The sequence below is a fragment of the Akebia trifoliata genome, chromosome 4 (assembly GCF_017979445.1).
Source record: "Akebia trifoliata isolate Shusen 1 chromosome 4, ASM1797944v1, whole genome shotgun sequence".
NCBI lineage: Eukaryota > Viridiplantae > Streptophyta > Magnoliopsida > Ranunculales > Lardizabalaceae > Akebia > Akebia trifoliata.
In genome coordinates this window covers 21,289,075-21,309,427 of record NC_141378.1, presented here as the reverse complement: position 1 = coordinate 21,309,427, position 20,353 = coordinate 21,289,075, and the positions used below count along the sequence as shown (strand labels likewise).

The 20,353-nt window shown below is 33.5% G+C and overlaps 3 protein-coding genes across 10 annotated transcripts in view; all 3 read right to left on the bottom strand.

The window, feature by feature from the left end:
- The window catches only part of LOC147404444 (kinesin-like protein KIN-5D), a 28,977-nt gene extending 25,098 nt beyond the window's left edge, over positions 1-3,879 (bottom strand). For 2 of the 8 annotated variants that reach the window (XR_015177761.1, XM_086440388.1), the window contains exons 1-3: positions 3,232-3,879; positions 1,835-1,930; positions 44-1,721 (exon numbers count right to left, since the gene is read on the bottom strand). The gene's annotated coding sequence lies outside the window, so the exon portion shown is untranslated. The remainder of the gene's footprint in view (positions 1-43; positions 1,722-1,834; positions 1,931-3,231) is intronic. The other 6 variants (XM_086440382.1, XM_086440387.1, XM_086440385.1 and 3 more) reach the window with 5 other exon arrangements.
- A 2,750-nt stretch (positions 3,880-6,629) lies between these two features.
- On the bottom strand, positions 6,630-7,551 carry LOC147404443 (early light-induced protein, chloroplastic-like). Its single transcript, XM_086437740.1, has 3 exons — positions 7,369-7,551; positions 7,248-7,280; positions 6,630-7,152 (listed from the first exon to the last, which is right to left on the bottom strand). The coding sequence occupies exons 1-3, from the start codon at positions 7,504-7,506 to the stop codon at positions 6,808-6,810; spliced, it is 516 nt and encodes a 171-aa protein (XP_086293866.1). The 5' UTR covers positions 7,507-7,551; the 3' UTR covers positions 6,630-6,807.
- A 7,537-nt stretch (positions 7,552-15,088) lies between these two features.
- Positions 15,089-15,997, bottom strand: LOC147404442 (early light-induced protein 1, chloroplastic-like). The gene is made up of 2 exons (XM_086440381.1): positions 15,695-15,997; positions 15,089-15,598 (listed from the first exon to the last, which is right to left on the bottom strand). The coding sequence occupies exons 1-2, from the start codon at positions 15,920-15,922 to the stop codon at positions 15,254-15,256; spliced, it is 573 nt and encodes a 190-aa protein (XP_086296507.1). The 5' UTR covers positions 15,923-15,997; the 3' UTR covers positions 15,089-15,253.
- Between the last annotated feature and the right edge of the window lie 4,356 nt (positions 15,998-20,353).

Genomic DNA, 20,353 nt, shown 5'->3' with positions numbered 1-20,353 from the left:
TGGTGTAAATTGAGGAAGTAAGAAAAGTTCTGAAGATGCATACCTTAGAAAGTAGATATAGGTCTAGCTAGAGTTGAATGGTAAAATATGATCCATGTTGTGACCCTAGTACTTAGATAAGGTGTAGATGTGCGATCGTAGGGACTAGTCCCATCCCAAAAGGGATTTTAGTATCCCCCACCAACCCCCTCCCCAAAAAAATGCTCACAGTATAATTTGGCATCTTCTTACCTCAGTTTTCTCATAAAGGATGTGCTTCTCCTCATTCTCTTGTCAAACCACCAGCATCAATTCTTCACCTTGAAACTGCACATTTAAACGTCCCCTCAAGTCCTGACTAGGTCGCATCTTTAATTGATTATAAGAATCCTCTAGGACATATACACGACGAACACTTATGCATAATGGGACAGAAAGTTGCTCATGTTGTTGCCTGATTCTTGAGCAAAAATATGCTCTTTTGTTGTCAAAATCGATAAGCCTTGGTACCTTCAACATCATAGAAATTGATTTCTCCGGCAAACTAGGATTCTGTCTGACAAAAGCATTCACAAGGCGTCAATGCTTCTCAGCAAACCTTGCAAATGTCATGGCAGCAGCATCATGTCACCCCTGGACAGCCCCCCCATACATAACTAACGATTATGACGAACTGTCAGCAAATTCTGACTTCTCTTGCAGTAGCATATACATGATCTTGCAACATGATGGAATGGTTCGTTTGCAGCTTCTCACACAAAACAAAAAAAAGCCTCGATAAATGGTAAGAGTCGTTGTGTGCCAAAAGGAAGGGGTGGAAACAGAGGAGGCACCCGCTACATGCTCCCCGGCAATTGGATTTGATATAGGACAAGAAGATGAGCTCTGCCACAGCTTCGCCTCAGTTATGCTTATACAGTCACTCAATTCTTGCCACAATGACTCTAATGCTACATTTAACTTCCACAGAATAATCAACCCATCAATTGAGTCAACTGAAAGGAATATTACAATATACAATCTAATAATAGCAAAATGGATCAAATCAAGAATAACATAAAGTTGAATAATATGAGTGACTATTTTATAAGATAGACAATTGTATTTCCAACAAAAGGGAAGATAGATAGGGGAAAAAAAAGGCTTACATTTCCCATCTTAGATCTAGCCTTTGCTTCAAGGGTTGCTGATTCTGCCTCCTGTGTGCACAAAGAAATCAAGAAATTTGAAAGAGGAATGAACTAAATAGCATTAGAACCAACCGCTACTTAATTATTATCCTCAAAGCTTCATACAACGCAACAGTAGGATAGAAGAACATTAGCAACATGCAAACAAGTAGTCCATGTTGATGTGACAACTTAATCTCAAATAAAATAAGGCTTTCAAAGGGTTAAGTTGACAGCTCCTCATGAAAGGTAACAAATTTAAGTAGGACACGTGACAGATATTTTATTCATTCAGGCCACATCACATAGAAGGATATAACCAATAAAAACATCTCAATGCATAAGTACTAGATCATGCTTTCACAGAAACAGAATTTACTTACTAAATAAAAGCATAATTAAAACACAAAATCCAAAAGCATACACCAATTCTCCTAAGTGTGACAAAAATAGTAGAAAAAATATCATGTACAATGGGCTTCAAAATGTAACAAAATATGAGCCATATTAATGAAATATATGCACCTCAATCTGTTGAACTTTGGCTTCAAAAAAATTTTCCCTGTCTTCTTCCTACACAAAATTATGAAAAGTGAAGTAAACTCTAATTCAACACAAAGTATGTAATAACTAGAAACAAAAGAAAATTCCTTCCTCAACGAACTAACATAATTAATATTCCATACCTTGAGCGTTCGTCCATCAGGAGTAGGATGCGCAAAAACAAAGACGCAGTCAATAAGAACAATAATAGATTCTTTGCCTAGACTTTTTCAGGGAACCTATAGATAAAACATTCGAGTCAAAGAACTTTGAAGGACCTAAATGCAACTCATCAAAATTAAAGAAATTTGTTATTTAAAAAAAAAGGATAATATCTAATGCCTAGCAAGCTCATAAGAAAATGCAACAAACAATATCTATTTGAAACGTCATATAAGTTAACAAATCCCAAAAAAGTAGTGGTGGATATCCTATTATCCAAAAATTCATTCCCCTTAGGTGGTCCAATTTACTTATGGATAAGTTTTTCTATGTTTTATACAAAAATAATTGAAAAAGGTGCAAGATTCCTTTTTGTGGAAATGTCTAAATGATTCTAAAAGGAGGAATCAACCGTACCATTTTTCAGTAACTTGAAAACTAGCTACTACTCAATGTTCCATAATTTATTCTTAGATCATTCATTCCCCAAATAATAAACACCCAACTTGTTTGCTTCACTGAGCAATAAGAAAAGTTATAAACATCTTTCACCCACACAATGTCATCAAAACCTCAAGAGGCTTGAATGATCTCCTGGCAGATGACAAACCACTCGAATTCCCTATGGATCATATTGAGGAATAACCTCGTTCTATTAATTGAAAGAGTTATCTTACAGAAAACCTTGAAGTTGTGGTAATGATTATAGGATGAAAAGGTTCTAACTCATTTGCTATACAGACTGAAAAGAAAGCAGTGCTATCCTACAGTCATGCAGTACCCAATTATTCGTCTCTGGGCATAATTTTAACTCCTTCATACCTAGTTTATGGTAGATGCCTTAATCAGTCCCACACTCACATTACTTTTACTGCACAATTCCAACATTAGCTTCTTATGTTTAATTTGCCTAGGATTCTCAATGTTCATGGTTATACACTATTTTTTCTTAAATATTTTACCCAAATTGTTCAATAAACATTTAAGCTACATATTCATGTGTTAACACACCCTTTATTAATACTTCAGAAATGCCAAAGACCAAAAATTTTGACAAATCTTGTTCTAGGACTTGCCATGTTTCATGTGAAAGTGCGTATACACGCTCATATCAAATGTATAAATATTGTCAAAAAAACTATAAAGAGTTTCGTATTCAAAATTTAAGCAAAATAAATTGGATCTATTCGATCTGAAATTTTGAAAAATAGAAAACAAAAACAACTTAGGATAAGTTGTGAATTTGGGCTCAAACTCTCAATTTTCTTAAAAGAACTTCTAAACGATCTGAATTTCACAAAGTATGAAGAAAATGTGAAATTAAGTCTACAATAAAAAATAAAAATAAAAATTTTGAATCCGAACTTGAAATCCTTACCTCTGTTAGTAGAATTTCATCCAATCGATCTGGAACTCTTGAAGACAAACAAGAAGCTCATGTTTCTCTCGAAGACTCCAAATTTTTTTTACAAAGAGAGAGAGATTTTCTCTATTCCCTTCGTTTCTCAGAGGAGATTAGACCGAGATATCATGACAAAGATGAGATCAAGAGAGGGAAAATGAGAGAGAGAAATCAAAAGAGATTGAGACGAAGAATGAGAGAGATCGAGACAGAGAATGAGAGACAGATCAAAGGAGATCAAGAAAGAAATGAGACCAGGAGAGAAGCTATGAGAAAAATTGAAGGAGAATGACACAAGCGGAGAATGTGAAAAAGATAGGAGATCGAGAGATAGATGAATACAGATCTAGGTTCTGTTGTTATCTCTTTACTTATAAATGAAAACCTAGAAATATTCGAATTTAACAAGTTTTCACGTAGTGACAAGCACCAACAGAATGAGAGAAAACGAGAGAGAGTGGCAGAGACGAAGAGAGAAAACGAGAGAGTGACAGAAACGAAGGAACGAGGAGGGAAAATGAGAGGGAAGACGGAAAAAATTTTAATTTCGCGCACTATTCTTTCCGCAAGGTTGAGAAATTTTTACAGACGGATTTTGTTTCCGCTGCCATTTGTAGATAGATCGAAATACGAATGTGTCCCTATCACAATGGATCAAATTATCCGCTACAAAAAACCACCATACTGTAGCAGAAATTTTCCTCCGCTGCTATAAATCGACGGTACAGATCCAATATTGTAGTCTCTACAACTGTGGAACCTATAATCCGTTGTTATATTAAATTTTAAAAAAATTTGATAAAAAGAACTCACTAAAACGACTTTTTTAATAGAAAAATTGACTTCTATAATTTCGAAAAATACAATCCGCTGCTATACTCAATTTCAAAATTTTGGCCGTGCACACTAAAACGAGATTTTTAATAAAAAATTTCACTCTACTGCTATGAAAAATATAATCTGCTATTATATTTAATTTAACAAAAATTGATAGAAAGAACTCACTAAAACGAGATTTTTTAATAGAAAAATTGAACTCTACAGCTGCGGACAATACCATCCGCTGCTATACTCCATTTAAAAACACTTTTTTTAATAAGAAATTGGACTCTACGGCTGCGGAAAATATCATCCGCTGCTATATTCAATTTAAAAAAATTCATAGGGGAGAACCTATACTAAAGTGAGTTTTTTATATTAAAAAAATTTGATTTTTTAGTGGCAGATTTATTTGTCCGCTGCTATATGAGCCTGAATAAACAGAAAACTATTAGTGTGAATTTTCTGGGTTTGTGTAGGTCCCTCTAGCGACGGATACAATTATCCGCTGCAAAAATATATATCTATAGAGGCGGATAAATATATCCGCTGCAATAAATGTATATATAGCGACGAATAAAATTATCCGCTGTTATAAAACACCGTTATAAATCAAAAATATTTTAGTGACATCTTTTGTGTGCTTCCCAATCCCCGGCCTACACCCACGTTGATTGAAGCCTTCGAGCCAAACTACGTGGAGTCCCACGTGTCATAGGAACATCTATTACTTTTTAACACACCTATGTGTTACACCGTGTAATCTCAATATTATATCAACAAAGTTGCCTCCGAGTTTTACCTTATGTTGCTTTGTTTACTTGTTTGTTAGATACGTTTGTGGTGTACGATCATTTTTACAGGCTTGCTTGGGGAGGGATGACAAAATCAAATTTTTGGAGGATTGGTGGTGTGGCATTATACCTCTTTGCCTTCAATTCCCACAGCTTTACACTTTGTCAAGGAAAAAGAATTTGTCGAATGCAATCTTCTTGAACCTTACTAGGAGTGGCCCCTCATGGAATTTGGGATTTTATAAGGGTTTTCAATGACTGAGAGATCTAGGACCTTGCAAACTTAACTAACCAGCTTGAGATCAATCCAAGATAGCTATTAGGGTTAGATAGGTAGGAGTGGATTTGTACCAAAGGTAACTATTTTTCTGTGAAATCTTTTTGCTCTACTTTGTTGGATTCTACTCCCTTTTGTTGTATTTCTCTTCTCACTTATTTAGGCCACAAAAATCCATCTAATGTGTTCCTCATTTAGTTGGCATCCCATGCCAAAATTCTTACTCTAGATCACTTTATTAAAAGATGTTTTATAACCCAAAACTTTTATTTTTTGTATAAATTAAGTGGGGAGTCTTTGGCCCACATCTTGTTGTATTGCCCGATATCCTCGTCCATATGGGACCACTTATTTTTACTCTTTGACTTAAGTTAGTTGTGTTTGAATTAGATCTTGTCTTTTCTTCAAAGTTGGGACCTAGTTATGTTTGTTGGGAGAAAGAAGATCTTGTGGAGTATCCTACCTTTAACGGTGTGTAGGGGGATTTGGTTGGAGAGAAATAAGAGAGTTTTTCAAGAAAATGAGTCTTCTTATTACGAGATCATCATTAACATATTGGGATGGTTATTTATTTATTTATTTATTATTTTAGTAAGGCAAGGTTTGAGGGGCAATTATTCCAACTTTAGGGTGTATATGCAAATAGACAATATTTGGTTCTCGGGTGTACCCGATAAAGAATTCTTTATAAAATTGCTACTGCATAATAAAAATAATAAAATATATACATATATATACATATAAAATGTATTTGCGGAATATATACAAATAATATGAATATTAAAAGGATTTGTATTAATACAAATTTTAAAGGGTAATTATAAAACTAGTACACAAATTAATAAGGCAACCCACACCATAGCCAAATTGTTTTGTCTTATATGGGTTAAAAGTTTCAAAATGAGCTGATTTTGATAAAGATGATCTTTATGATGAGGAGATCATCCTCACCAAAAATCAACCCATTCCGAAATTTCTAATCCCATCAAAACAACTTCGTGAACCGTAAATCATCCATTTTTTTTTTTTTTTTTGTAAATCAGTTTTAATAGAATTACAAAACTGATTTACAAAAAAATTCAGCTACGGTGTGGGTTGTCCTTATTAATTCATGGGGTGCTTTTATAATTACCCAATTTTAAATGGTAGTATTTCATATAGATATTACTTATAAGAAAATGTTGGGGTGCCAATAAAGCTTTATTTTAAGATTTCTATTTTTCGGATTTACGATTTTAAAGGAACCAAATCATGATTGTAAACAAGTTCTGAAATTGTTTGAAGCGGGTGTAATGTTATGTGATGTTGAGATTATAATTTAAAGAGCATAATAAGTAAACCTTTATAATGTTTGAAGAGTGTTTTAATCTTTAACTGGGGTGTGATAATAATTTGAGAAATTGGGTTGTAATAAGTAAAAGTTGGATTCCCTATAGCAGATCTCTTATTCTATGAGTTTTTATCATAAGCAGAAGTAATTGGTATAAACTTTACAGTAAAATTTTCATTTCTATTCTTTTCTCTCTTACAACAAGCTAGTAAAGTATACATACGTAAACAAATACCTATTATTTAGATTAGAGGAGAATTATACTTTCCAACTTCGTACAATCATAGAAAATCCTTAATCATGATTAAACATATCAGAGGTGATGTGGGACCTTACACAAGGGCCCCACCCTTCACAAACTCAGTGAAGACCAATGCCACCAAACCCAACATCGCAAATCTACCGTTCCACATTTCTGCATCAGAAGTCATCACTCCTTCTGATTTGGATTCCACACTCATACCTTGCAACAAAGGTATCAAAGAGGCCAGGGACAGGACCACAGTCGTCCCTAAGAACCACGGTATCCCTCCATTAGCCAACTGTGCTGCCACATCTTCACCTTTCGTTACCTCAACTGCCATCGCAGCAACAAATCCTATCATCGCAAGTCTACCGTTGATCCTCTCTGGTGCGGGCCCACTAAATGCAAACACATCCAAAAACTTCTTGCTATCCTGCACGCAGAGTTGTACAGAAACATAAGTCACTTAAAAGTGCTTTTGGAAAACCTGGACAAGTGCTTTTTAAAAGTGATTCTATTACTACCTACCTTTGGTTTAGGGGGAGGAGGTGTTACTGTTGGCTGCACAGGTAAATCATTTCTCAACCGTTAGATGCAGGGAATCATTTCTCATGAAATATAACGAAAAGTAGTTTATAATCTACAATACCTCAGCCATGCAACGGACTGTTCGTTTCTGACTTGGCACGAATGTGGATGGGAGTGTTAGGTTTGGCTTACTGCTTCTATGCATGACATGTGTCATGCTGCTTGAGAATATGGAATGCACAGATGCTGATGAAGCCATTTGAATTTCTGAAAGTAGAATAATATGGTAGGACGAAGTGTTCGAGAGTTCTGAAGTTATGAGTTAAGTAACTCTAGAAGCTATATTTATAGGTATCAAAGGCAAGTTGTGTGGTGGTTATAAGTCCGTCCACGTCGCATTTAAGACAACAATGGACGTGGCTTCACATTAACTACTAAGAATCCAGATCGTGTCCACCCTGGGTGGAGGACTCCTCCTACAACTCAATACATGCCACCTAAGGTGCTATTCAAAGTAAAGGAGATATTTTAAAGTCTAATTAAATGAAATGTAATTAATTTAGCATGTATTGAGGTGTGGGAGGAGGAAGCTGATCCTCTATAGCACACAATTCCTATAGCACCATGTTGCACAGATCCAACGATTGAAAGAATGCCACATAAGTCACTCTTAGATTCTACATTTAAAATATTGAGTGTTCAATAGTCATTCATTTTCTAAGATATGAATCTAGAAGAAAAAATTGTTTTTTGAATTTTTTTTAAAATTAGATCTAAATCATGATCACAAAAAACTTAGATGTTAATTTTTTTTTAATTATATCTAAGATAGTTCTCTCTCATCCATAGGATTTGTGCTGCAAGGTACTACAAAGGATTCGTTTCCATGGGAGGAGGATTTCATTCCTCCACCTTGGATGCATAGGGTCTGGACTCTAACTACTAAATACAATTGAAGACTCTACAGCCTACATGATATACTTTCTTGTGTAATCCAGATTGTGTGCACCTAGGATGGAGGAATAAAACCTTCTTCCCACACTTCAATACATGCCACGTTAGCCATATTTCAAGGAACTAAAGCTGGAAATATCTCCTTTTCAAAATTTCCTTGAAATGTGGTTGACGTGTCATGTATTGAGGTGTTCCTCCACCCTGGGTGCATAGGATCCGAACTCCTTTCTCATAACTATTTAAGTTTTGTCGTATTAGCTTCACTTCCACAGTGACATTCTCACATTTTGACGAGTACTAGATAATCTTATTTTGACACATTTGAGATACCCCATGTTTTCAAAGTGATGACGTTACTCATTGACCTTCGTCTTTGCAAATAAACTAAGGAAAAATGATCCAAATGCTCTTTTCTTCAAACTTGTAATCAAAACTTTCAAACCTCTAGATTTTACTTCCCTCAAAACCAGGCATCTAAACCTTTTTTGGTAAAAATTTTATCCTATGCTTCGACCATAAGATTCTATGTACTTCAACAACCTTTAAACCATTAGAACATAAAAGGAATTTTAAAAGTAGAAAAAGGACAACGATAGGTTGTAAACAATGGATTTATTGGTGTCCAAAATATTTACCAAAACCTTGAGAAGTATATCAAAATCAAGCTAAGACTATTATCTCCAAGCTTAGAACCTCAAGGAAAATGTAGGTTGTCTGGGGAAAAGTTGAACTTTTGAGAAAAAAAAAATCAAAGACTTTTACAATAGGTGTTTTTTCTAGACAGAGGTTGGAGATGGAGGCATTTAGGTCATTTTCGATTAGTCTCTTTGAGAAAACTAAGGGCATGGGTTGTTTGAAAAGCAATGCAATCATACTAGAATTGTTGGAGAATAAGATGATTCGTCCGAGTCATCTTCGTATCATTTGTGAACGAATGAGATGGTTTATGTGAATGGTTTTTCATGTTGACTTGTATAAGGTTGGGTTGTTCACATTTTTTAAATCTCACCCAAGTTTAGTAATCTCATTTGAGTAAATTTTATTTTTGTATGTTTTGATAAAAATAATTAACTTTTAACGATTTAAATATTTTTTTAAAATAAAAATAATATCTCATGATAGGTCATCTTTTAATCCAATTTATTTAACAAAAAAATTATGTTTAGTTGAATCTAAATGTATATGAGATAGTTAGGAAGTGTATTCCTCCAATCAGACTATAAAAGTATCCCAAGAATCTTGGAGTAATTGAACATATTAATCACATTCTTTTCAGAATATATAACTTCCAATCTCGTAAAGGCTTTCCTTTATCTAACCCAAAGGTTCAGGAGAGGATAAGGACAAATCTCCTTCAATAACGAAACGGGTTGCATGTCCAAGGTGGGAATTACGGAAATGAATTGACCTATAAAGAAGGGAAGGAGCCATGAGGTGGTAGTTCAATCTTATAAACATTACTTTCTGTTGTTTTGGTTTTAACTTGAGCATTAATGGAGGATATTTAACAAGTACCACATTGGTGTAGCAGCTTGACGAAAGGAGGCAAATTCATTATTAACACTGCTTGTTACAAATAATATCTTGTTGTTGCATCGAAATATATACATGTTGACTAATCTGGCTAATGTTGAACTTGATAAAATGAAAAATAGAATGGGGGATCTACATATTGGACAACAACCTTAAGATTATACTGGATATCTCGAGAAGGACTACCTGCTTTAAAAAAATGTGTCATGAAAAAAATTTGATAAAATAAATTTAAAATATGGAATGCAGAATGCAGTGAAAAGATTTAAAAGAAACAAAAGTCAAATTAGTGAAAAAGTTAAAATAAAAAAATCAAGGTTTTCTAACTTAATAACTACGATTTCTTCATAAAATCATGCATAATAGTTAAGTCAATATAAATTATATTTTATTAATTAAATTATATGTATTTTCATGAATTTCTAGGGTTTAATTATATGTCTATTTCTTGTAGGTAAAATATATGGGAATTAAATAATCAAAAAGTGAAACAACTACCAAAGTCAAAAGTAAATTATCAAAGTCAAAGCATGATCCAAGAGATTCAATGATTCCAGATTGATAGGATCAAGTTCTAAATCTGCTAGTTCATACCGTTTTAACCATAACTTTTGACTCACTTATCGAAATAGGATGAGATATTAGTATTAGAAAATTAATTCAGTGGAATTTGTATTTCATGTAATAAAGTTAATCCGAACTTTGAGTGGGATCAAAAACATATAACAAGGCAGAGACTCCAAGTCTATCACATTTTACTATCTTGAACATAACGTTTTTACTTGGTTATTAAAACGGATCAAGGTCAGTGAGGTTAGAACACTAATTGAGATGGGAAGATAATTCTATTTCACATAGAAGATTTAATTCAAATGAAAAAATAGCGAAAACGTGTTGCCTTATCAACCCTAGTTTTTATCTATAAAAATATATTAACTCTCTCAGTTTTTGGATTCTCTCTTGGCGTACTCTTTTGTCTCTCGCTCCTCTCTTAATCTCTTTTTCTTCTCTTTTTATATTAGATTTTAGTTATATTTTCTACAAATTGAAAGACAAGTATTTGTTGCATTTTTATTTCAGATATCAATAAAAGATAAGTTATTTTCTATCTATTTACTTGTAAATTTTCTAGAATAAGTATTGACTAATCTCTCAATCTAAGGAGATTGATGAAGTCAAGATGTTTAATTAATTTTAATTTTAATTTTAATTTTAAAGTTCTAGTATATTTTCAAAGTTCTTAATAGATTTCTCTTCAACAATCCTTATTGCTAAAATTTTGTTATTTCTTTTTTCCTTTTTCCCTCATCTTGGATGTGATCAGTTACTATTGAAAAAATTCATTATATCGGATGCTCGCTATATTGTAAGATCATTGGATGATAAAATTTTTGAAAGAAATGAAATCATAATCAATTCTTAGATTTATTTAAAAAAATGAGTTTTTATTGTTAAACTTTTTGAATCAAGAACCTTTACCGATTTCTTGATTTGAGTTATCCAAAAATGAATTAAATTAAATTAAATATCCAAGGTGGATTTAGTCTCCTTAGATGTTGTCCAATTCAGAATTTTTAGTTAATTTAATTAGTTTTTAATTTTTCTCCAAAAATCAAACCATTTTTCCTTTGGATTCTAAATCCTAGAATATTAGTCCCCCATTCCTTAGGGGATTGACCATACTTGCCAATCTAAAGTAGGTTTTTAAATTTATATTTGTTCTTATTTTTTTTTCAGAAATATCTTTACACAATGAACATATAGCATCCAAGTGGTTGTGTAAAAATTGTTGTCAATTTTAGATGTCTTTCAAATACACACACACATATATGGTGAAAAATATTTTTATATATATTTTTTAGAGTTCTTAGAATTTTTTGTTCAACATCCACTTGGAAACTTAACATGCTCTAGGGTGCCACGTGGAGGTAAGATCCATTTGATCATCTTGCTGTTTCAAATAATGAGAATGAAATCTATGATTTATCCAAGTTTGACAATAGTTTAGTGTTCTTTTTGACTCTCCACTTTCTTTTCTTCCCTTCTTAATGTTTTGACTATTTTGCTTTCCCAATCCTCAAGAGTGTAATCCACAATCAATCCAAGTTTGACCATCTCACCTCGAACTCAAGACCTTCGCTTCATTGAGGTGTGTTACGTCCATCTCAGCAACCCTTGGGTTTCGTTTGAAGATAGCCTATGTCCAAAGTGTGTGTCTTCGACATCTTTCTCAATCCTAGTAAATTAGAGTCCAACTGAATTCTTTAAGAGTTTCTGAGGCTTGAGGGAAGGTGATCCCCTATCACCTTTGTTGTGTATTATTTTAGTAGAGGCATTGGGTAGAGTCTTGATAAGAGAATCCAACATAGGGGCCTTGTTTGGCTTTCGTAGTGGGGTGGATGGTCTACAAGGGTCGCACCTACAATTTACAAAAGGATACCTTGGGCGTCTTCTTAGATGCCTCAATAGATTAGGTAAAATTGTTAAGGGATATGTTATGTTGCTTCAAGGCGATTTATGGGCAACCAATCAATCTAAGAAAGTCCAAACTGTTTGGCGTACGAGAGGTTCCAAAACTTTTAGGTGGGCCACCATGTTTAGTTACCAGAAGAATCACTTATTGATGAATTATCTTGGTCTTTCCTTAGGAATAACATATAGGAGCAAGGCTATTTGGGAACTGGTGGTTGAAAGGATGGAAAAAACGATTATGTTCTTAGAAAGTAAAATATCTATCTAACGGAAGGAAACTAACTTTGATTAAAAGGATATTGACAAGCATTTTGATATACCACTTATCTATGTTCTCCATTCCTATGTGTATTGAAGAGCGGTTAGAAAAGTTGATTAGAGAATTCCAATGGAATGACAAGGATGGGAATAAGAAATTTCACTTAGCTAAGTGAAAGTTGATTTGTGCTCCAAAGAAAGAAGGGGGTTTTGGGCATTATGGGTTTTAGGATATTAAATTCGAATTTACTAGAAAAGTAGTTGTGGAGGTTTGGGGATGAATGATCAAGTCTTTGGAGAAGGGTGATTAAGACAAAATATGGGTAGAAATTAAATGGATGGGAGAGTGAGGAGGTCATGAGAGTGTGCTCAAAATTTAGGAAATTAATTAGATTTATAGTGGCGAGGTGCGACAAAATGAAAATTTGGGAGGACTGGTGGTGTGGTGTTATACCTCTTTGCCTCCAATTCCAACAACTTTACACGTTATCAAAGAAAAAGAATTTGTCAATTGCAGTCTTCTTAAATCTCATTGGGAATGCTCCTTATGGGATTTGGGTTTTAGAAGTGTTTTCAACGATTGAGAGATCTAGGAGCTGACAAACTTAACTAACCAGCTTGAGATCAATCCAAGGGAGCTATCCGAATTAGATAGGCGGGAGTGGATTTATACCAAAGGTAACTATTTTTTGTGAAATATTTTTCTCAACTTTGTGGATCCTTCTCCCTTTAGTTGAATTCTCCTCCTCACATATTTGGGCCACAAAAGTGTCATTTAAAGTGTTCTTCATTTAGTTGGTGTTTCATATCAAAATTCTTACTTTAGATCACCTCATTAAAAGATGTTTTGTAATCCCAAACTTTTGTTCTTTATGTAAATCAAGTGGGGAGTTCTTGTTCCACATCTTGTTGCATTGCCTGCTATCTTCGTCCATATGGGACTTCTTATTTTTACCCTTTGGCTTAAGTTAATTGTGCTCAAATTCTGTCTTGTCTTTTCTTCAAAGTTGGAATCTAATTATGTTCATTGGGAGAAAGAAGATCTTGTGGAGTATCCTAACTTTAGTAGTGCTTTGAGAGATTTGGTTGGAGAGAAATGAGAGAGTTTTTCAAGAAAATAATTCTTCTTATTAGGAGATCATAATTAGCATATTGGGGGTGATTATTTTTTTTTGTGAGCAAATTTTTCCTTGTGTTTTAAGGGTTTTTTGTTGTTGTTGTTGTTGATTATGTTTAAATGAGAGTCCTAGATTTTCTTTTTCTTCTCTTTTTTTATAAGGTTGGTCACCTAGACTACCTTTGTACATTCTTCCCCTTTCTTAGAATTAAAATTATACTTATCAACAAATAAACTGTTAGATTTACCACTTCCCTCAGATTGCACCTTCATTTAATCATAGTTCTTTCGAATAATAATCTCTATTATTTTTTTATCAAGTAACCTAGAAAGTAAGGATTGTAGCTTCCATGGTAATTTGTACATAGTTAATTCTTTGGATTTTTATTATAACTTTTAATTCTACACTTTAGTAACATTGTGACCATTTTGAATCCAAATCTTCTCTCTCTCATTTGGATAAAATCAATCACGTTTATAGATGAGAAAAGAGGATTTAGGAGCTTTCTTAAAGTTTTAGAAGCTTTCTTTAAATTAGTAGGTTTCAATTACAACTGAAATTTCCAAATTAGAATCCTATTGATATTGAGGTACTTTCATTATTAGCAGTGATCGACAATAATTGGCATCCAATTTGTAATATTTGTAAAGAATTGAGATAAAAATGTGCGGCGGCTTAATTGTGGGCTCATACTCTTTTCAAGTGCTATTATAGCCTCCGTATTACGAGGTAATTAAAAACAAATAAACACTTGCTTGATTTAGAGTCCACAACAGAACAATTTCTTATATGTTGAGAGCTTATATAGAAACACCATATTCTTATTATAACAACTCAATTAATTAAATTGTTAGGCAGCCAATAAGGATAGGCCAGTTATAGGGAGTAAAGGGGAAAAATATGGTAGAATTTGGATTTTAATCATATTTGAAAAAATGAGAGGTGATAATGAAAAGTCAAGAATGGTTGGTCCTTCCCTTGCACACCCCATTTAATTTAAGTAATGATATAATAAAAAGCTGGTGCGGATGCAAATCAGAAAATTATTGGTTCAGGGGGGTAATTTTTTCATTTAAAAATATATGAGTGATATTAGTAAAAGCAAGGTTTGTGAGGGAAGTTTCATAAAATTGTTTTTGCATAATAAATTAATAACAACAACAACAACAATAATAATAATAATAAAATATTTACCTTTTTTTATAAAACAAAAAAAAAAAAAAAATACATATAAAATGTATTTATGGAATATATTCATATAAATAATATGACTCTCTAAAGGATTTGATTAATTGCAAATTTTAAATGGTAATATTTCATATAAATAAAACATATAAAAATAAATTAAATAAATAAATAGTTGATAAAGAAGTTAAAGTTTGGGATGCCAAAATGTATAATTGGGGTGTGACAAATAATTTAAGAAATTGGGGGTGTAATAGGTAAAAGTTTGGGTGCCAATAACAGATCTATTATTATATGAGATTTAATCATGAACCGAAATAATTGGTTTAAAGTGAAATTTTCATTTCTATTCTTTTTCTCTCTTACAAGTTAAGCGAGTAAAGTTTACGTCAACAAATACCTATTTAGAGATCTACAATTTCGAACGCCGTACAATCATACAAAACCTTTAATCATGATTAAACACATCAGAGATGATGTGGTCCCTTACACAAGGGCCCCACCCTTCACAAACTCAGTGAAGACCAAAGCTACCAAACCCAACATCGCAAATCTACCGTTCCACATTTCTGCATCAGAAGTAAAAAGTCCTCCTGATTTTGACTCAACACTAACACCTTGAAACAAAGGTATCAAGGAGGCGAGGGACAGGACGACAGTCGTCCCTAAGAACCACGGTATCCCTCCATTAGCCAACTGTGCTGCCACATCTTCACCTTTCGCTACCTCAACTGCCATAGCAGCAACAAATCCTATCATCGCAAGTCTACCGTTGATCCTCTCTGGTGCGGGTCCACTAAATGCCAACACATCCGAAAAATTCGTGCTAACCTGCATGCAGTTGTACAGAAACATAATAAGTTACTTAAAAGTGCTTTTAAAAAACCTTGAAAAGTGCTTTTTAAAAATGATTCAATAACTACAAACCTTTGGTTTAGGTGGAGGAGGGGGACGAGTCTGTGGTGGCGGTGTAGGATTTGTTATGGGTGTTACTGTTGGCTGCTCCTGCTGCTGTTCCTCAGCCATGCAACGGACTGTTCTTTTCTGACGTGGCACGAACGTGGATGGGAGAGTTAGGTTTGGCCTACTACTTCTATGCATGACACCTGTCATGGAGCTTGAGAAGATGGATTGCACAGATGCTGTTGAAGCCATTGAAGAAGAGTTACTTGTAGTAGAATAATATAGTAGGATGAGGTGTTCGATGGTTTTCAAGTTATGAGTTAAAAGAGTGAAGGAGCTGTATATTTATAGGCATTAAAGGCTATGAGTGCGTTGGTTATAAGTCCATCCACGTCGCCTTCTTCCACCAACCAAGCATTTAAGGCAACATGGACGTGGCTTCACATTAACCACTAAATACAATCGAAGACTCTACAACCTACACGATATACTTACTTTCTTGTGACCTTTTAAGTTTTGTCGCATTAGCTTCACATACACAGTGACATTTACACATTTCGACGAGTACTAGATCGTCTTATTTTTACACATTTTGAGGTAGCCCATATTTTCAAAGTGACGACATTACTCCTTGACTTCCGTCTTTTCAAATAGACTAATGAAAAAAATGATCTAAATGCCCTCTTCTTCCAGCCTGTTGTGAAAACTTCAAAACCCCTTTGATTTTACTTCCCTCAAAACCAGTCCTCTTTACCTTCTTGGGTAAAAATTTTATCTTATCCTTTTGACCATAAGATTCTATTTACTTCAACAACCTTTAAACCACTAGAGCAAAAAATTTCAATTTTAAAGTAGAAATGGATAGAGGTGAGGGGTTAAAAACAATGGATTTATTGATACCCCAAATATTTACCAAAACCTTGAGAAATGTATCAAAATCAAGCTAAGATTCTTATCTCCAACCTTAGAACCTGAAGGAAGGCATTTAGTGGTCATTTTCAATTAGTCTGTCTGAGAAGACCAAAGTTATGTATTATTTTAAAATACAGGTATCTTGAGAGTGGGGTTGATATTACATCATCGTATATCTAATCTGTATACACGTGTCTATTTATTATATGAACGAAAGAAGCAAATGAGTAACTGGGTCCATTATACAGTGAATAATGATTTTCTAAGTAGAAAGTATTCAATGTCAATGCTCCGCTGACATGATATGGACACAGAATTATACATCTTTTTTTCTTGGGATACAAAACAGATCTAATGATTCCAAATTCATGCCACGTCAGCCGAGCATTGACAAAGAGAAAGACTTTAGAAAATCAGTATTCTTATATAATTTTCAGCGAAAATTTTCTTTACATAAAGTGCCTTCTCACGATTAGACACGTGGGTGAAAAATAACCCCAAACTGAGAGAACATACTTGAAAGTTTCAAAGAATCTTCTGGAACGCTGCATTTGGCCAGCTCATGTTTGTGCTTTTGACCCATGGTCCCTTGTGGACGAGTGAATAATTCGGTCCATGAGTGAATTTCTCATGTATTGAACCATTCAAATAGGCCCACGGTCCTTCCTAAACCACAAATCAAAATTCAATCTGATTAGAAATTCTTAGCCATTTGATTTGCGTACCTCTCACACAAGCCCATGAGTTAATTTCCCAGCACTGGTTTAGTCCTTGCAGGCCCATCGAGTGAATTTATCCACAATTGTACAAAAAATTTGTCAAATCGGTTAGACCACGGTTGAATCTGGTTCAATTTTGTTAGGCTGATTTACATTTACTAGGTAATTTAAATATTATGTCTTTTTTTTTTCTTATTTTAATTTAATTTTCATAAAAATATAAGATTAAGATTTGGGGTTTTACCCAAGAAAATTTGGTAAAGATGGTGGAATGTTCAATTTGGATGGACTTTCTACTTTATTAGCAAATAAGTTGATTTTAGTTATTTTTCATCATCTATTAATAAAGACCAAGGTCAAAGGGACATGCTGTCAAATTAACATTTTAGGGGGATATCTCAAACATTATCAACATGTGGAGGGAGGGGCATGTAAAAAAGAATATAAAAAAAGCGGTTCATTGAGTTCGCTACGTTTCACAAACTACAAGCAAACAGTACCAAGAACTGGTTCGGTTTCAATCGATTCTAGATTCAATACCCTACCAATGAATTAGGGACCCACGGGAAGATAACAAGGTCATAAGGAGATTAATAAAAAAGTGAAAGAAGGGTAAAAGCAGAAAAAGTTGTGAGGGAGTATCATTGGAAAATGGTAGAAGAGAAAATACAATAAAATTGAAGAGGTATTCTTGTAAAAGAATGAGAAAAAGAATAAAGTTGAAATTATTCCTCAAGATTCGTGACATGATTAAATCCCAATCTCCACTTAGGGGGGGGGGGGGGGGATAAACATTAGGAAGAACGCCGTTACATTTTATTATAAAGATTTGACGCATTTCAACAAAGACAGTTTCCTTTTTCCATGTTTTTTTTTCCCTCTAAAATTCAATCTTTCTTGGGACACATGATATCTTTTGATGGTGACATGAAATATTTTGTGAAATGTGAGATGTCAATGGTTCAGCTCCTAAAGGAACAGAAGCATTAAATTTAATCGGTTTTGGTTTCTATTGGTGTCAATGTTTTGGTTCTGGTTCTACTCCTAAAGGAATCTGAATCATTAAATTTAGTTGGTTTTAGTATCTATCGATTTAAGTTTTGATTATCAAATTAATGGATCAAAAATTTACTTCTTAATCGATTTCGATTTATATTGATTCCAGCTCTCAATTAATTTGATTCTAAAAGACCCAATTCTAATTTGTTCCAATAAAAAGAGATCTAAAATCAGGATATTTTATTTTGGTTCGATTCCAACTAAATAGGTATCCATTGAGACCAATGTAAATTAAAAAAATTTGATGCAAGTCAATTATCCAATTAATCAAGAAAAACATCTCTTTTTCTATATGATTTTTATAGTAATTATTAGTAATATTTTTAGCGATGATTTCCAAAGTCTTGTCATCATTGGAATCCCAATTATGCATGAAATGTGATCATTCTGATAAGGACATTTCTAGCCTCAACCCATGATTGAGGTTGTCCATCAACAAGACAGTTAGGATCAGAGGAAAAATGTTGATTTCCTGAAGATGGGATTCAATCTTCTAAGGATTAATACACTTTTTCCTAGGGATACATTTTTCTTAGGGAGTCCGTAACTCCCTAACATCCCAACGGACATGTTGATGGAGGGTTGAAGTTAGCATTGTCCTTCCGGTAACTATAAGAACGATGCTAAGTTTGGACGCCATGGTTCTCCCACCATGTTTTCCAACTTGAAGTTGCTATACTTTTTTCCACTTCAAAGCTGATCTTCAGTTTCAGAGTTGTTTAGCATTGTGAACAACCTGAATCTGATTTGACTTGAATCTTAAAATAATTCATGTCATCCAACAATTGATTAGAAGATTAAAATAGGTCAGTTCTGATTCGATTCTTAAGATCCTTAGAATCAAAATCGTTATATTTTTTCAATTCTGATTTCAATTCTATCAGAAATGGAACCAGAACCCGAACAGCCAAAAACATGAGTACCCATCGACTCCAATTCTCAAGAATCGAATGAGAAAAAATTATTTCAAATTATTCTAAAATCTTTTTTCCTTTAAAAAATCAGTAAATTATCTATAAAATTATCGATTTAGTTATAATTTGTTCTACTAAAGGTATAAGTTGATTTTTTTCCAAAGTTAAAATTTATATGGAAAACTGAAGAGCTTTGCATAATATGTACTAATTTTAAAATGAAGGGAAACCTTAAATCATTTATAATATAAAAAGTGACAAATAAATTGATTTCAGGTACTGCGGATACCCATCGGATAGAACATAATGATTCCAGTTCCAATCGGTTCTGTTTGGTTCGGTTTCATTTTAGACCCAATTCTAATTTTCCAATAAAAAGGAAACCTGCACTGGAGTTTTCAGTTTCGAATTTGATTCCATTAAATGGGTACCAATTGACACCCCTCGTCCCCATAATTTTTAATTTTTTCATTTTTTATGATTTAGATATATACTTACATGTTTTGATAAGTATTTGAGATACCCTTATATGAAATTGATTATATACCCTAGAGTATAGACTTCGAGAGAGATCAATAGAAAATGCCAAAATACATTTTGATTTTTCTCCTCCAATCCATCATCTTCAACTCTTACAGGTTAATATTTTTTCTCTTTATTTCCAACCTTGAAACCTCTATAAGAAGATAGGATATTAGGGAAGAAAAAATCAATGTTTTTTATTTTATTTTATGAGATGTTAAAGATGACAGATTTTGAGGACAGAGAGGTTGAAGACGAAGGCATTTAGATAAATTTTGATTGCTCCACTGAGGTCAATGTGTGTGTGTCATCAATTTAAAAAAATAGGACATCTCAAATAAGCATTTGCCCACATTTGCTCTTTACAATTCATACTAACAATGACAGATTAATGTTCAAGGAGCTAAGTTATAATAGGAATTGAGTTTGATTTTTCATTCTTATGCTTGTGTGTAATCATCCAAAACGTACGCACAACATAACCATTCAAAACGGGAAAAAAAAATGCACACAATTATCAACCTAATTATTTTACATTATTACACAACAACAACAAC